The sequence below is a fragment of the Falco peregrinus genome, chromosome 4, assembly GCF_023634155.1.
Source record: "Falco peregrinus isolate bFalPer1 chromosome 4, bFalPer1.pri, whole genome shotgun sequence".
In the NCBI taxonomy this organism is placed as follows: Eukaryota; Metazoa; Chordata; class Aves; order Falconiformes; family Falconidae; genus Falco; species Falco peregrinus.
In genome coordinates, this window is record NC_073724.1 from 2758134 (window position 1) to 2774882 (window position 16749).

Below are 16749 nucleotides of genomic sequence, written 5' to 3' on the forward strand. Positions count from 1 at the left end.
TGCATCTGGCTGGCACGGCTGCTGCTGAGGGAGAAGCAGCTGTCACCGACTTCGCAGCCGTACTGTACTGCGGAGCTGACCACACGTGTGCTATTTAATCAGATGTATTTATTACTGGGATATACTGGTATCCGTTTGCCCCTAGTGGCTGTGAATTCAAGAATAAGCCTGCTTTTGACATTACGGTTTCTAATGAAGGTTTTTCTGATGGAAGTATTAAGCCAGGCTATCGGTTGGAGAGGTTTAGCTCCCAACGCCTTTCTGCCCGACAGGCACATCTGAAAAGCACACTTGACACAAATCCTAACAAGTGACTCACGGAGGAATATTATCCTGATTGCTACTGTCCTGCGGGAGTGGACTCAGGAACTGAGATACTGCATAACAAGACATCTAGGAAGGTCCACACAGACCTACACCAGAAGTGGATTTTCTATTTCCAAGTAGTTCCCTGAAGTTTCTGTATTTATAATCAAATAAGAGTAACTCATGCATTTGTTACTTCTTGTTAGGATAAATTTTGACCAAGACAGACCAGTACAATCTGGACTCAAAAATCTGTGTGAGGATATAGTTACATCACTTATGCTGACAGCTGTAAACATTTTTTTTCACAATCAGATGTGTCCTTTATTTGATCTTCCCTTTGCTGACCCAAGCAAACACGTGTGCCGGAGGGCGCGGGAGCAGAGGCTGCCCGGGGCGGCAGCAACACACTTTCAGGCGGGGGGCACGCTGCCGCCCACCACTCCTGCCCCGCTCCAGTACGAACCACCGAGCAGCTGAGGACTCCTGTGTGGTGGGGCACGATTTTAACGCATTCCCACGAACCAGCTGTACCATGAAGGCGGCAGTGACAGGTATGTATGAGTTAAGAGTGCACAGATGAAGGGAATACCTGGATATGTACTTGAAGTGTTTATTTACATATTCCTGTATTTTGTATCATGGAATTAAAAACACTATTACTACATAATATATGCTTTTTTTCATTACCAGGACAATTTAATAATTTGGAAATGAGGAGGAGTAGTGAAAAACACAGTCTCCTCCCATATTTTGAGAGCCAACGTCTTTTGCCATGATTTGTTAAACCTGAGCTAACTCATCTGCTGGAAGACGCCTACTCATGACAAACAGTGCCTCCCCCAGTCTGACAATTTCCTATAACTATTTTAAAGTAATAGAATCAAAGTCAGTCTTCGGTGCATTCAGACAGCTAGGAAATTAATTCCAGAGAAGATTGTAACTCCCCAGACAAGGTAACTTCATCTAGTGTTAGAAGAAAGTACTTTTAGAGAATGTTAATTCATCTTAAGCTATTGAAAACCTCATTAGTCTTGCATACTGCTAAGGCCTTCCTCTACATTTTCATGTAGTATTATTTGGATCAAACTTTACCTTAGCACTTATGAATTCAATATTACTTACTCTTTAACAAGAACTCCTGCACTATGCATTTTCATTATTTCCTTTCTGTCTTTTTAAAAGTGTATCACATAATGTCTCATACAAGGTAAAGTGACAGATAATTCATTGGGATAATGGGATATTAAGCATTATGGAACAATAAATAAAAATAAAGAAAAATCAGTCTACCAGGAACTCAAATGCCCTCTTTAAAAATGGAAAAAGCCATTTTTAATATTTACGTGAGCCTGTAATCTGCACATTTTTTTAAACGTGCCTTTCATAATGTTGTGCTTGGCTAGCACAAATGGATAGAGCCAAGAAAAGGATCGCTTCGGGCAGTAACTGCCGTCGCTAATCTCATACCATGGGACTGGAAATTTCTCAGCGATGAGACAATTAACAGAGGCTTTGGCGCGACTCTTCATCTTTCTTTCATAAAGAAGTATCTAAAGACAAATTAGTAATGAAAAAGAATAAGCTGCTTGATGAGGCAGATAAACAGACTAATTGCAGTGAGTTTCGCTAAAGCCTCCGTTGCAGCTGATCTGCTGCTGCTGACTCACACACAACACCTACCTAGCAAGAGTGAGTCTCTTTTCTTAAAGTGTATCCATTTACTCATTCCATTAAAGAATGAGTAAGTAGCTTCGTGACTATTCTTTTCCTTAAAGCAATTTCGAGTCTGAGGTTCCTCAGGGACTTAATTCAGATACCTCTTACAGTTAATGAGCACGCTTCAGAGACAGAGCGATAAAGTGCAGAACTGGTCTTCTTCCGATACCCAACTTACATTCATAATTCATAGAGGTACAGCACGTGACAAAAATCTGTGTCTTCTGTGACAATTCCATGAAAGGGTTTTTCAGCTTTTCATTTTGCCAAGAGGAGATCACTTGAAAACCCACCCAGGCCCCTGAATCAGCGACGAACCTGACAGCGCTGTGTGTGCTTCTGCAACGAGCTTGCTGCAGCTTTCATTGCATTAGGAATATCTATCCAATACAGGTCCCAAAGACGGTGCAAACTGGTAGTAACAGCTTAGAAACGTGCTAACAGTGCCCCTCTCACAAGTCTTTCAGGACAACAAGGACTGATTTGAACAGTTCTGCAACCCACAGTGAAGCTCCACGGTCACTTTTATCAGGACTTCACGCCTCTGGAACTCTCCTCTTCCAGCAGGTTTACCGCCTCAGCTCACTACTAGCCAGGCACGCCACAAAAGCAGATATTCCCAGTAATACCACATGGTCTGGCCAGGTGATTTGAGACAAAATCAGCCCATTTGATTTTCAAGGATTTAGCAGCTTTATGTTGAGAAAGTATGAGACAAACCCTGCAATAAAATAAGAATTGAAAGATGTGTTCCCTGGGATTACACAGTAAGCACAGTATCCGCAGGTAAGCTGCAAGAACTAAATTATTGTCTTTGCCATCTAACTTCTATTGCTTCAACAAATCCAATGGCTACAACAGTCAGCCATTAGGCAGTACCATGGTCACATTAACAGCATTAACAAGGAACAAAGGAAAAATTCAAAAACAAGTAAAAAGCCTACATAATGTCGTAGATGAAAAAAAGAATTTCTTCTAGCAGGCTCTGAAGAAATGCTTTTGCAGGAAAAAGAAATTATTAGAAGAAATGGACATGGCTGATGAAGGCAGTACTAAAAGGAGTTGCATATAAATAATGCCATGTCCCACACTGGCGGGGTGATTAAGAGCATCCCTGTACAACCACTGGTAACGATTTTAAGGAGAAAACAGAAGGTAAGAATCACCAAATGGCCTGATAACTCAACATTTTCAAGTAAGGACTTCAAGAGGTTAACAGACAGTGGAAAACGCTGTTCCTAAACTTCAGGGATAATTATGTTTCTTTCACCGAACAATGAAATTAGTGATATAAAAATAGCAAGCAGCAAAGCACTCAAGCACTCGGTGGATACTGAAAACAAGACTACTTATAGTAAAGCCTATTGTTCCTTCTTTTGATAAAAGCATAATGCATTTTTGCCTTATCATGGAAGTGATAGTGTTATAAAAGCCCATCAATTCCAGGCTATCTCACAGAGGTCAGGCTGCAGACTGCAATTTCAGTCCAGGGAGGAAGGATAAACTGTTCCCAGGAGTGGGCCATGCTCTATTACATGCACAACACAAAAATGATTCATATGACTTAAGAGGTTAGGAAGGATATCAGAAGTATGTATATTAACTGACAGATACCCTCAGATACAAGAGTGAAACATACTTTTTTTTACAAATACAGTGATAAGGAAATGGAAGAGTAAGACGTTACAGAATTAATTCCAAGGAAACTATTCAATCTAGATGACCTTAGTAAAAGGTAAAATACAGAAAATGCACTGTAATTCAGTGTTGCGTGGCCTATGACAACATCTAGTCCAGGCTAAAATACAATAGTGAAAACTACCAACATAAAATAAACTTGTGTTAACTATTGTGCTTATTTATCAGTAATAAAATCCCCTGCAACCAAAGAAAAATACCAGAATTTAACATAGTTTCAGGACAAAGAACCATCCTGAAACACAAAGTCACTATGAATAATCTCAGATACATTTTTCCCACTGAAAGTACTGAATACTAAAAATAGAGGGGTAAAAAGTCATAGACAACTCACATAAAACATAATTAAAAGCTACTTGTGTACGATACAAATTGGGTTCCAAGTCACCTTTACAAAGCAATAATATTTAATAATATTTAGAAATTCAAGTTTAATCCTAAAACATTCTGTGCATATGTATATACACACATGCAGAAAACTAATAATATATTCTGCATACATGAATTTTTTTGCTCCTTACAAATAAAAATTCAGGGAACTCTCCATGCAGTGTAATCTGGGTAAAAGCCTCAGCTGTGCAAACTCAAGCTTCCTCCATTATAAACAGAGTTAAGTCGCTTCATATCAGCTGAGAATCTGGAAATGTGTTTTTTTTTCTCCTATTCAACTTCAGTGTTACTGCTGCAACATTGACGCATTTTGTTTTTTCAACCAGAGAACTGTCCAGCGAGTTGCTGGAACGCAGAGCGTGAAGTGAAACCTCTTGTTGTTTAACATTACTGGCAGCTTCATTTACAAACATACAGCTTTATCTGTTGTACGGTACTTGAGTATTTACCTTTCGCACTGAAGCCAAGCGATTCATCATTAAAGACTCTTCTCTATCATCGTCGTCATCCAAGTCCAACATGGGCATACTAAAGCTATCAATAATACTGCAGCATCTGGAGTTTTCATCCCTGGGATCAAAGGGATCCACAATGATTGGTTCAGTTCCTTTGATTTCACAGCGGCAGAAGGGACAGCCTTGGCCATCGGATTCCTACAGCAAGACAAAAAAGTACATAAAAGTTTAAAACTTAAAAATACAAGTAATTTAAAAAGCAGTAAAATGCCCTTAACAGGTCTCTAAGAGCTTGTAAAGACAGACTGGAGTGAACAGGAACAAGTTCACAGATATTGAACTATAGTAAATGGTAACATGACTGCACTTCTAGAGCTCTCTCTCTTACAAAGATTAAGCTTCACTTAAAAATAACTAATAAAAATGCAACCGGTACCTCTACAAAGCACCAAAATTGTAATTGTCTTAGTATTAGAGGTCAGGAGACAACACCTTGCCTTTAAGAATAAAATTTTTTCTATTTCTTCAGAAGAAGGAAGGCGAGGTGCGTAGATATAATGTATTTTATTATATAAAGCACTTCTTTTTGAGTTAGCAAATGCAGATGAGCTTCAGGGTATGCAGCTGTTATTCTCTAAAGAACATATATACAGTCCAGATATTGCCATCATTCAGCGATATGCATATCCAACACCTAAAGCTACAATCATTTTTTGACATGTTTAAGTAACAAACCAGAGGCTTGCACAATATTTTCAATAAATTACCTAAACAAGGAACTATTTTCACATGTTATCAGAAAAAAGAATTAGTTGAATTTTAACTTCTAAGCAGTACAATGTGTTAAATGATTTTCAAGTAGCCGTATTTTCATTCCTTTTACTAATTTCAGAAATACTTTTTTCCTTGTCAGAAGTAACCAAAAAGCCTTTAAAGTAGATTTCAGGCTAGTAATGAACAAAAAAAAAAATTGGAGAGAAGTCTTTCAAGCACTTATAAAGAATTTTTTCCATCAAGAGACACAATGCAGAGTTGATTTTTATTTTTATTTAAAAAAAAAAAAAAAGGAAAACCGTACCCAAAAGAGCCCTGAAGCTTTTTGAGAGATCAAGATAACTCAATCTGAATTGAGAAATCACATTGTGCCATATTTGCAGTCAGGCAGACAGAAAGCTAAAATGACACAAACCCCAAAATCAATTCTAAACCTACCTATCCTGAAATACCATTAAGCAAGCACAGCTTTTTGATTTCTAAGGAGAAGATTTAAATTTTTTTCCAGGATTATTTTTATCTTGACACTTGCCAGTCTTACTAAATTGACAGATGATTTTACAGTCTGCAGAAGAACCGTATCCCAAGGGCAGATATCTATAAAGGATGTCTCCTGACAAGTCATGCCTATCTGCATGGTTAGTACTGGATTTTTATATGTAACCTACTTCTAGCAGCCTTGCATCCTAATTACAAAGGACTACTAAACATCACTTACTATGTCTAAGAGTGCCTGCAAATTATATGGACCTACTGAAGTAGTCACTGTTGTAGAACATAAATCCTCCCTTACGCATGCAACTCTTTACAGTTTCATTTTCTAAAAACAGCCTTACAGACAAGGCACAGAACTCTTCATTTTCAAGGCCTTATCATATCTGTGTTATCAGCTAGTTCTGCGCTAGCAGCTTCCTTCCTCTCTTTTCAGAAGCACTAAGTTCACCAAAATATACTGGGGAACCAATATACATATGTATATATACATATGGTGTGTATATACAGCAGACACTTGTAATCAACTGTATGGTACCAGCTGGGGAATTAAAGCAGAGATCCGAGATGTCTGTATGAATACATGTTTGTCCATGCCCACAGAAGGGTTATTTACAACACTGAGAGGATAGCTATTGTGAACCTCACAGTGCAGCATATATGCCCATATGATTTTAGAATCAAGTCCAGACGTGTCGTATTTTTAGACAAGAATAGATTTCTGTGGAAGAAAATGATATTTTACTCCTGTTGCATAACACAAAAAGGACACAGCTAAAGTAAGTCTTATTTGAGAGGCTGATCTCCAAAAAGGTGAACAACTCCAAACCACCCTTAGCATTCTGTGCAGGTCTGATGTTACTTACTCATTTTTTTTCTGCTTAGTGAAAACATCTGTCTTGGACCTCTTGAGGCACACCTAATGAGCCATTATGCTTCCAATTAGACACTAGCCCACCAGGAGCTTGCAACAGCTGATGCTGTTACGGTGCAATATTTCCTCATTGCCTCGCTAATTATACAAAAGTTAAAATTGTAATGAAGTCCAAAATGTACCTGGCTGATTACAGCTGGTTGCAATGTTCTGATGAAGCTTGATGCTTTCAAACACACCAGTTCTCTGAGCCTACAATACTCTGTTGTCCTCTTCCTGAACCCCTACCACTGGCCAAAGCACTGACCACCTTAGCTTCTGAAGTCTCCAGAACTGGAGCACATCACTGGCACAAGACTAGAAAATGCTGCTACCATGCTGTGAGACACCCAGCAACCAAAGGTACAAAGATTTCAGTCTTTTTGCTTAGTCCTTTCAGCTAAGCAAAGAAAAACCCACCAAAAAAAGCCCAAAAAGCTACAGACCTCAGAATTTCAGATTTTTTTTTAAGTGAAAGCTTAACATAGTTACATCTCTATGTTTGTCATTCAGAACGAAACTGGTAAGAACAGAGGAAGGGTACTCCTGAGATGAGAAATACTGTTCCAGCTCAGCAGCTGCTTAGTACTGAGACAAATATTCTTATTCAGGTATGTCTAAAATGGAATTTTCTCAGAATTTCTGATCTGCGGACAATTTGAAAGATGTGTGTTTGGAGCAGCAAACTCAAATTTCAGGAAGAACACAAAGTCAGACACTGAGAACACTCCCTTGTCAGCAAGCTTTATTGCTAAGGGAAGAAAAACTCAAATGATACTTCTGATAAATCGTGTTGTCCTGCCAGTGATGATTTCTTAATTAGGAATCTGAAAAGAAAAAACTTTAGTCCTGTATGTCATATCTCAAATATGACAATGAAAACACATTAACTGAATTAACTCATTTAAACCCAGGTCAAAAATGGACTAGAGTTATGGATTCTTTCTACTCTTCTCGCCTCACCTGTAACCAAGGACTGGTGCGTAATGGTGGACCATATGCGAACGGGATGGCCCTTACTCCTCCCCACAGAAAAGGACAGGGGCAGGGGAAGGAGGCAGAGCAGTCCCAGGAGCACCCGTCAGGGGAGAGTCTGAAGCTGTAACGAGGAATGGCCTCTGCCTTTAATTCTTAAGCCCAATGCTTGTGGCCTGCGCTGAACTAAAGGCACCAGCCCCCCCTCCCCCACAGATGGGAATGTCCATGAACAAGCTGGACAAAACACACCGACCTGTGTCACCAGAGGGTCTCGTGTGGGTTTCAGAATCTTCTGTAAATGACATTGAGAGATCAGGGTTTCCTCTCCATTCAACCTCTCACCCCAACAACCCCAACGTAAAGCTAGGTCATCTAGTGCTTTGCATGCTGTTAACATGAAGCACAAGCATCCTAAGCGTGCTTTTCCATAGGCTGTTTCATGACTTGAAGAACTGATTGAATCCTCCTCCCAAAGACATCCCATCTCCTTACAAAACGTTGCCTTCTCCGTCACCCGCTCCCAGCCCCCAGCTGTCCCCTCCGTGCCTTTTGATGGCACCACGAAGCGCCCAGGCAGGCTGGCCGGGCACCAGGCGCCAGCTTTCGCCAGCCGCGTAGATCCTGCGCTCAGGGAAGAGCTGCCACTTTGCAGCAGTCAGTAAGTGGCCTCGGCAAGCCTACAAGTCAGATTTTAATGATTCTTGGAGCTTCCTGACCCAGATCTTGGTCCAAAAAATGAAAATGTTTATAATTTTAAATATGTATGTATGTCCCTGAACCATCTTACTGAGTAACTGTAAGTAACTGGAGGAGTAAACATATACCCGCACTGTAAACAGGGATGTAACAGAGAAACCCACCCCCTTCCGCACCAGCTGAGCTCCGACAGTACCTGCCACGCTGTCAGACACGACGTACACATGAGGTGTCCACAAGGCTCTATCTTCACGTCCTTGTCATTCTCGGCACAGATTTTACACAGCTGAAAAGTGGAGCCCATTTCACAGTACAATTCGTACTGCTCCTGTAACAAAAGAGAGTGAAGTGGTTATTTCTTTACTGAGATTTGTACACAGGGTATATCTTTAAGCACCAGTAGCAACCAACATTTCCTCCAAGTCCCTGGTTTTCCAACTGGCTTTACTTAGTAGTGAAGGGAAGTACTCCTACTGATGTATTTAAAAGCCACACTAAGATTACTGAAACACCTTACTTTTTTTTTTTGCTTCTTCAAGCCCATGATATACTACAATAGCTGCTACCAAAAAAGCTTAAAATATCTGTGCCTATTAGCTTTTCCAAAGTCTTCTCACGTGTAACTGCTATACAAGGCATACATCCTGGTCTCAGTTAAGAGAAAGATAAAGAACACAGCTCTAAGTGAGAAATTAAGTGATGAGCGGGGGAAAAAAAATGGGCGTTTCCCTTGCTAGGCATGAGTTTGGGACTAACAGAGGTTACCGGGTTGAAAACTGACAAGCAAGAGGGCTTTCGACGCAGCAATGATGCAGTGCGGCAGGATGGTCAGCAGAAGCAAACAACCCTTGTCAAGGCAAGAACGCTCCCCAGGGTGGCACGGCGAGCCACGCACCCAGCAGCCCGGGCTTACTGTCCTTACAGAACTGACACAAAGGTATAAAAACACCTTCAGAAGGAGTAACAGATAAAACTTGAGTCCAGAATAGTTTTCTAGAATTAGGTATTGTTGGGGAACTAGGAATCAAATGCATTTGTGTCAAAATCAAGCTTTTTGTTTGTTTTCAAAGCTTAAAATAAGTAGAATCCAGGGCACAGGAAAGTAAGTAGCTACTGGTGAGTAAAGGGAGGGGAGAGAAGGCTAAACCTGAGAGAAAAGAAAAAAGACAGCTCATATCTGCAGCTGTGGTCAGTACGTACTAAAGATGCTTCTGCATCTTTAGTGGAGCTCTTGCAAAGACTCCATCCGCAGCAGCCCAGCCCTGCAGCCACTTTACACCATCTTTTCTTAGTTCAAGCAGCTCTAGTGACAGCTTTAAACTCCTGCAGTTACGTATTATTTAAGGCAGCGTTCACACAGTTCAGAATCCATTGAATTACCACTAGCACTAAGGGTGCCCTCACAGCTCCCAGTTCAGAAGCAACTGGGTTCAGTCAGCGAATTCAGAATACACCACAACTGGTCTGTGAGGAACAAGGTAAACACTCAGACTGGCTAAGCTGCTTTTCCTTTCCTTGGGGAAAAGTTAAGGATACGGGGATAGAAAAGTGTTCCGTGCAGCACAATTAGCTAACGCCTCTGCATTACTCTCTCGTTGCTATTTTAAGACTGGAGGGGGAAGAGGGAAGTCAGAGAGGTGGAAGGGCTCAAGGCTTTCTTCAGGTAATTGTTTTTAGTCATTCTCTTACTTAGGAAACAGGTATTTTCACAACGGCATTCCTGACAATACCAGTGACGGTAACGGATACTTCTCTTCTACAGCACCTCTGGGGATGGAGCGCATGGAGCACCCAAAACTGCGGCAGGTTCGGGTCACCCACTCTGCTCGGCAGAAACGGGAGCCCACCTGCAACAGCATGGCTGGGACCTGGTCTGGTGCCTCTTCTTGACTTTCAAGACTTCCAGATGCTTCTGTCAGGAAAAATGCTCTACACAGTATACCTGAACCTTCATTTCAGCTACATTTTTAATCAAGCGTTTGTCCTGTGGTGGCTAATTCCTGTTACTTGAGTATCAAACACCTGCAACACTGGTTTATCACATCATCACTTAACAAGACAAACACATCTACATATTCTAATTTTCTTTGCAAAGTGACTCCCTTTAGGCGCTTAATTATTTCTGTTGCTTTTCTCTGATCTTTCTTTTAATTTGCACAATAGACAAAGAAGAAAGGAGAGAGACCCTGGAACTGGTATCTTTGTGATATATGAACTACGCTTTTCCTCCTGGACCTGTGAACGAACGGTACCATTCCTATTCAGGCTTCAAAATTATCATTTGATCTTGATTTCATTTCTGTATTCCCATCTGCTATTAGCAAGGAAACACCAAGCTACAGAAACCTGTAACATAAATATCAGAAAAATCTTTAATAACTGTTATTAGAAATAACATTTCTCACTTGGAAGAGGCTTAGAATAAACAAAATTTTCCAAGCCATGCCATCTGCGTCACAACCAGTGCTAGAGTTCAAACGATTATTATCCTGTTCTTCATCTAAGCCCTTCTATCAACAACATATTTTCACTCCTATGAATTTCTTTCTCGCATTTTAATATAAACTTATTATCACTGCTAGATGAGATACTGAGGGAAGTGGAAATTAAGACACAGCTGACAGATTCTGCAACATACCTGTGTGACTTTTATGTGATCGTGTGGCGTGGGTTCACATAATCCTGTCAAATCGGGATTATAACTTCGCCCGTCTGGGAACAGATAGCTGCATCACAAGAAGATTGTTATAAATACCCACATTTCTTGAGCTTTATTAGCTGAACAATACCACTGAAATTTCAAAGGGGCAGAGTAAGTTCCAGTAGACATTAACTAAAATGCACCGTCTTTCCTCAGGCAACTTATTTCCTGGGCGCAACTGAACGCTACATGCCCATCCTGACACATGCTCAAGCCTATTTATAAAAGCCCAGGAAGGATTTTGATATCGCATGCACAGCTACCACCGGAGTGCATCTGAGCTTTGATTAGCAGATAACCTTCTGGAGGTAGCTCAACAGAATATTATTTTACATCTTCATTTCACAGCGAGCTTATACTTGCTTGTGCTCCTAGTGATCTCCCCACTGCGAGCATCACGCTCGGTGACTCTATAGGCTACTGCAAGCAACGGAGCAGAACAGAAAGTTATGAACTTTTGTGTGTATCGTTGTGTATTATGATATATGCAATTTTATATATATGTCTCATAATATTATATCTGTGTATATTACGACATACATAAATCTGTGTAATTTATGACAAGAATCTACACCCAGAAACGAAGATGCAGACTAGACTTTAAGCAAGAACCAACGGGGGCATTTCGATCCTGTGGGAAATTAATAATAGATTAAATGACATTAGAGACCCTAAGGTGTTCTATATTCAGATTTATATTACCTCTAACATGGAAAGAGTTTCTTGAAAGTCAGGATGTTGTCACGCTGTGAGTAAACTGTATTTACATAGGGTACAAAATCTTAACTCTGCATTAAATATTCTCAGCTCTAGGGGTTTTTTGCTCAGTTTTTGCCTGAAACACCACCATTATAAGGGTGCTTGTTACTACATGTATGAAATCATCATACCTGGGGGAAAAAATAATTACTGCACTGTGCAGGATGGAGAAAAACTGCAAGATTGTAAAGGGTTTCTCAATCCTTTTTTGAGGATTAATCAATTTTCCTTTCCCTCTACCCCCCCTCACCATCATGATCATGTGGATATATCAAAACACTTATCCCAGTGAAAAGGTTCTGACACCAAAACTAGCCAGCCTAGTAAAACTGTACTACTACTCCCTACAAACTTAGATTCTCTTATAATTATAAATCTTGTCAGTAAACTATTAGAACCTGGAGAATGTTCAGGCCGCACAATAAATAAAAAAGCAATTACATAGCTTTCAAATAATTGTCCAGAGTTAGACCCATGAGTAACTGCCAGCAGTAATTGTTCAATAAGCTTAAGTGCATTTGGGACTTTTACTAGGTGGGGTGGGGAGGAATCAATGTCACAGCTGCCCAGTTTTATTTTCTCCTGGAATTTATCTGCTATGAGATATAGCTTTGGTTAACTTTCATTAATTTTGGTTAATGGAATTACCTGGAAACAGGTGTTTTTCAAATGGATAAAAGGGATGGTCCTTAAACTCCAAAGGAATGTTAACACCACATCCAGATTCTCTGTTTTTTAAAGATCTTTAATAGCTACCCACCCAAGCATTAGAAGAACAAGGAAATCGGGATTTTGTACATATGGTGCCTGTAGGAATTTGCACTTACAATCCTTCCCGGCTGCCATCAATCAGAGCTTGAAAGAGGGGCTTGTTGTGAGGTATGGTCTGCAATATGTTCCCATCGCCGGTCACATACCCGATGGCCCACTGTCCCAGCCGAGTGCAACTCAGCCTGAAAATGTAGCTTGAGAAAGACAGGATGAATAAAAAGTCACCGTTAATCACAGTCCCGCGAAACCAGCGCAGAGCGCAAGGATGGCCTCTGGTAAAGGCACTGCGTCAGGTCTCTGAAGATTTGGGTCAGATGCCTAATTCTGCCACGTGTTCTTTGTACAACCTTAAATAAACCTGCATCTTTTACGCTGCCAGTTCCTCATGGGCAGAAATAAGGTACCAGTAGCACCCTACCCCCAGCTTCTCATTTGCTTGCTTGTTAGTTCTCAAAGCTGCGCATTCCCTGTGGGCAGCCCCAACATGTACATTTAGACATGCCCAAAAACTTGCTCAAGAACAGCATATTGTATTGTCAAGTGTCCATAGCTACAACATACATTTTAGGTGCATATAAAGGCTAATAACCTGAATGAATGGAAGGGGAAACATAAAACATCTTTAGATGCAACAGAAATGTGAACGACAAATAATAAACCCCCCTTTACTAGCAACACCAGTCTGTGGGCACCCGAGGTGGTGCACAGGACAGAAGAAATATCACTTCTTCAGAAAATACCAGATAATACCAAGCCAACTGGACTTAAACTTAAATACTTCTGTGTGCTGCAGGTGATAGCTGGGAGCATACAGGAGGTAGGCAGGGAGCACAGCAGGAGGAAAAGGAAAATTATAGACAACGGTATCAGGCATGTTTAGTTTTTCTACAAACTCTGGTCCTTTTCATGTCAGACACCATCTCATATGCAAAAACCTCACTCAGAGAAGCATCCCACAGTGAAATACCACAAACTCGATTTTGTATTATAGAGCAGCTTTTCTTAATCACACATCTATAGTTTATTTCCTTCCAAACTGTTTAAAATGAGAAATATTAGCATCCCTGAAGTTTGGCATGGCTCTTAAAACCTTCAGTGGGGCCAACCTTACACTGAAGTAGTAACTACTCATTTCAACAGAATCTGGTGATTTCCAGGATGTTTTAGATTAAAGAACCAATTTCACTTCGTATCTCCTCTTTCATACTCAGCATTTCACCTAAGTGACTCAGAAAGTAATTTTCTGGTGTGCAATAGAAAGTTATCTTAAAACTAACTCTCTATTTACATGGAACATAGAGGCAGCTTTGGATAATTCCTCTATTACTTCTTTTTTAGAATCACAGAATCAGAATTAATAATAGAGAAAACAGCAAGTATAGCAACCACTCTCAAAATCAACCTTGTTATCCGACTGCTGCAGTTCAATGTTACTCTGCTGGAAAAAACAGATTCTTGTATATATGGACTGGACCAGGCAGGCAACTTAACAACATACTGTTTGCTAAAAATCAAAAGAAACTAAGTACAGAATACGGGTATAACTGTTGCTAGACTTCTCTAACAAGTTTCAAAATGACATACTTTTACCTACGTACACATGTGACCCCAGAGCAAAGTTAGACAAGGAGACATCAGGGGGAAAGAGCTTCCTAACTGACAGGGATGTTCCTCCAGGACAGCAGAAGTGGCACAAATAGTAAAAGTTCCTTTTGAATAATTCAGTATGCATAGCACTACACAGAAATTATTAAAAAACTCTACATGCCATGATATTTAATCTGACAGATTCCTTTTCCAGGTGCAGATTATGGGATACACAATCATTACTGGCAAAGGAAAAAAATGTATGAACATAAAAGGAACACATAAGCACTGACTAAATTCATAATTAGGTGTGCTACCATGGAAAATGTTAAGATTATTTTTACTTTACTGTTGAGCAGCAATTTAATGCAAATTTTGAAAAGCAATTTATATTTTCAAGTATGCTTTTCCAGAACACATTGCTTATTGTACCTAATTCAGAAGAAGAAAGGAAAAGCAATGTAATTTCAATTTTTTTCCTGTTTATTTGTACTCACTTAGACTTTCTTGTGATAATACAGTATTTTTTTGCTACATAGCACTGTAGGAGAATTATGGCATAAAAACCAGATTGTGTTTACAAAATTCCTATGTCTTAAAATGTAAAAGGTCAGTGTTTTTTGACTGTGGAGTTCAGAGCTTTAGTAGTAAAAGCTGTTTTTAAAAATACCTTTTGATACCAATAAAATCACAAGTATAAAACCCCCAAATGTACTATGGCTCTGATTCACTCTGTTACCAAAAAGAAAAAGCCAAAGATTCACTCCTTCCATTTTGCAGTGAGCATTGAGTATCACACAGTACAGAAGTATGAACCTAGAGTAAATTATGTAGCTTCTGAGAGAGCAAGTTTATTTGGGAAGCAATGATCAGCGCAGCTTCTCACCTCCCAGGCTTAGTGCTGTATTTCTGCAGCCTCGCCTTCACTTCATCGTACGTCAGGAATGCCATATAGCCAGGGTGCGTCACAGCTAAGAAGTTCCAATTCCTTAAGATTGAACCCCACGGCTGAAAACCGAAGACAAACAATTAAACAGATGCAGCCAGGTAGTTACATGTTTCTAATGAAACTCAAGCCAATTTGTCAGGGAGACCTACCGTGGTTTAGCTTCAGCTGAAAAACAAGAACTTGTGGTTAAGGTCTAAACAGTACAAAAGACCATCCTACACACCCTGATTCGCTCCCAGGTTTCCTTCAAAGGGATTACTCCAAGAACATCAAGTATAAATTTTTAGATAAAGATTCTGAAGAACCTGAATTTACAGAATCGCCTATTTGTAGCTAATGTATTAAACTTCGTGTTTAGTTAGAACCTGGAGAGCACGGCTCCATGATGGCTTAATCAACACACAGTTAAGCCTATTCTTGAGAGGTCCTGGGGCACTTCCATAGGTAATGATAAGTAACATTAACAAATGAAGCCTAACAAAGCCACTAATTTCAGCTGTCATTTCTTTTCTTATTCTCTACTTCGTGATTTCTTCAGTTAGCATAATGGTATTACAACCAGCAAACAATACAAATATTGACTGTACTTCACCACAGTCCTTGCTGACCTGAATAGCAAATGTTCCCGAAAACTCAGCGACACACGCCCAATACACCACCTCTGCGAAGGATACAGGACAGCCCTTTCTGTACATGAAGGATGGGTCTGAAGTAGTGGATTCATACAAATATATTAAGTGTTCATTGCCAGCATTCGGAGACACAAAAACCTGCCTCTGAATGGTTTGGAGATTTTTTTTTTTTGTGTATTTGTCAAAAGATCAAGGGAGGTGAAGTAAAGCAACAGGAGTGAAGAGGCTGGTGTTCTCGTGTGCCCTGCAAATCCCCTTGACAAGGGCTTCCAAGGGCTGGCAAGGCACGCGGCAAATGCCCGCGTGACATACTTGGGCAGCGCATCCCAACGCTGCTGCTTGAGGTTACGATTCATTTCCCAGGCAAACCCTAACCACTGCTTAAACATGGGTGAACACCCGTTTTACAATTATTACCTCTTCAAATCAGACACATTTCAGCACAGAGTCCACGAGAAACTTCACATGTTCAAATTTGTAGAAAAGGGGAAAAAGAAATCACAATCCTAAACGCATCACTGCACCCTGCCAGCTCCTCTGCGCCCTCACCAGCAGTGGATGCCAGAAGGCTTCACCACACGAAACACTGTGGTTGCTCCAGAGAAAAAAGGGAGTTTGAAGGAGTTGACTCTTCCCCTTTCACCACAGCAACACTGACGCTTCCCTCCCAAAAACACAACGTTCCTTCTCCTGCCGTGTCACTCCAGTGCATGCACGTAAATCAAAGGATGATCCAACGCTCAGTGCTTTGATGTTTTGTTGAACTGCGGGATATAAAGGCTCGCTACAGTACATTATGAAATAAATTCAAGTAGCATGCAAATTCCTTGGTTAATCACAACCGTCAGGCTCCTAGGTTGACAGTGGGCAACGTCTTCCCCACATGCCTGGACTCTCTACAGAGTGTCACACTACTGCTGAATCTAGAA

The 16749-nt window shown here is 40.4% G+C and overlaps 1 protein-coding gene across 4 annotated transcripts in view; it reads right to left on the reverse strand.

The window, feature by feature from the left end:
• CBLB (Cbl proto-oncogene B) overlaps positions 1–16749 on the reverse strand; it is a 133518-nt gene that overhangs the window by 35150 nt on the left and 81619 nt on the right. For all 4 annotated transcript variants that reach the window (XM_055801734.1, XM_055801735.1, XM_055801733.1 and 1 more), the window contains exons 6-10: positions 15126–15247; positions 12709–12846; positions 11060–11147; positions 8618–8749; positions 4563–4766 (exon numbers count right to left, since the gene is read on the reverse strand). In XM_055801734.1, coding sequence (XP_055657709.1) covers positions 4563–4766; positions 8618–8749; positions 11060–11147; positions 12709–12846; positions 15126–15247 — 684 coding nt within the window. The remainder of the gene's footprint in view (positions 1–4562; positions 4767–8617; positions 8750–11059; positions 11148–12708; positions 12847–15125; positions 15248–16749) is intronic.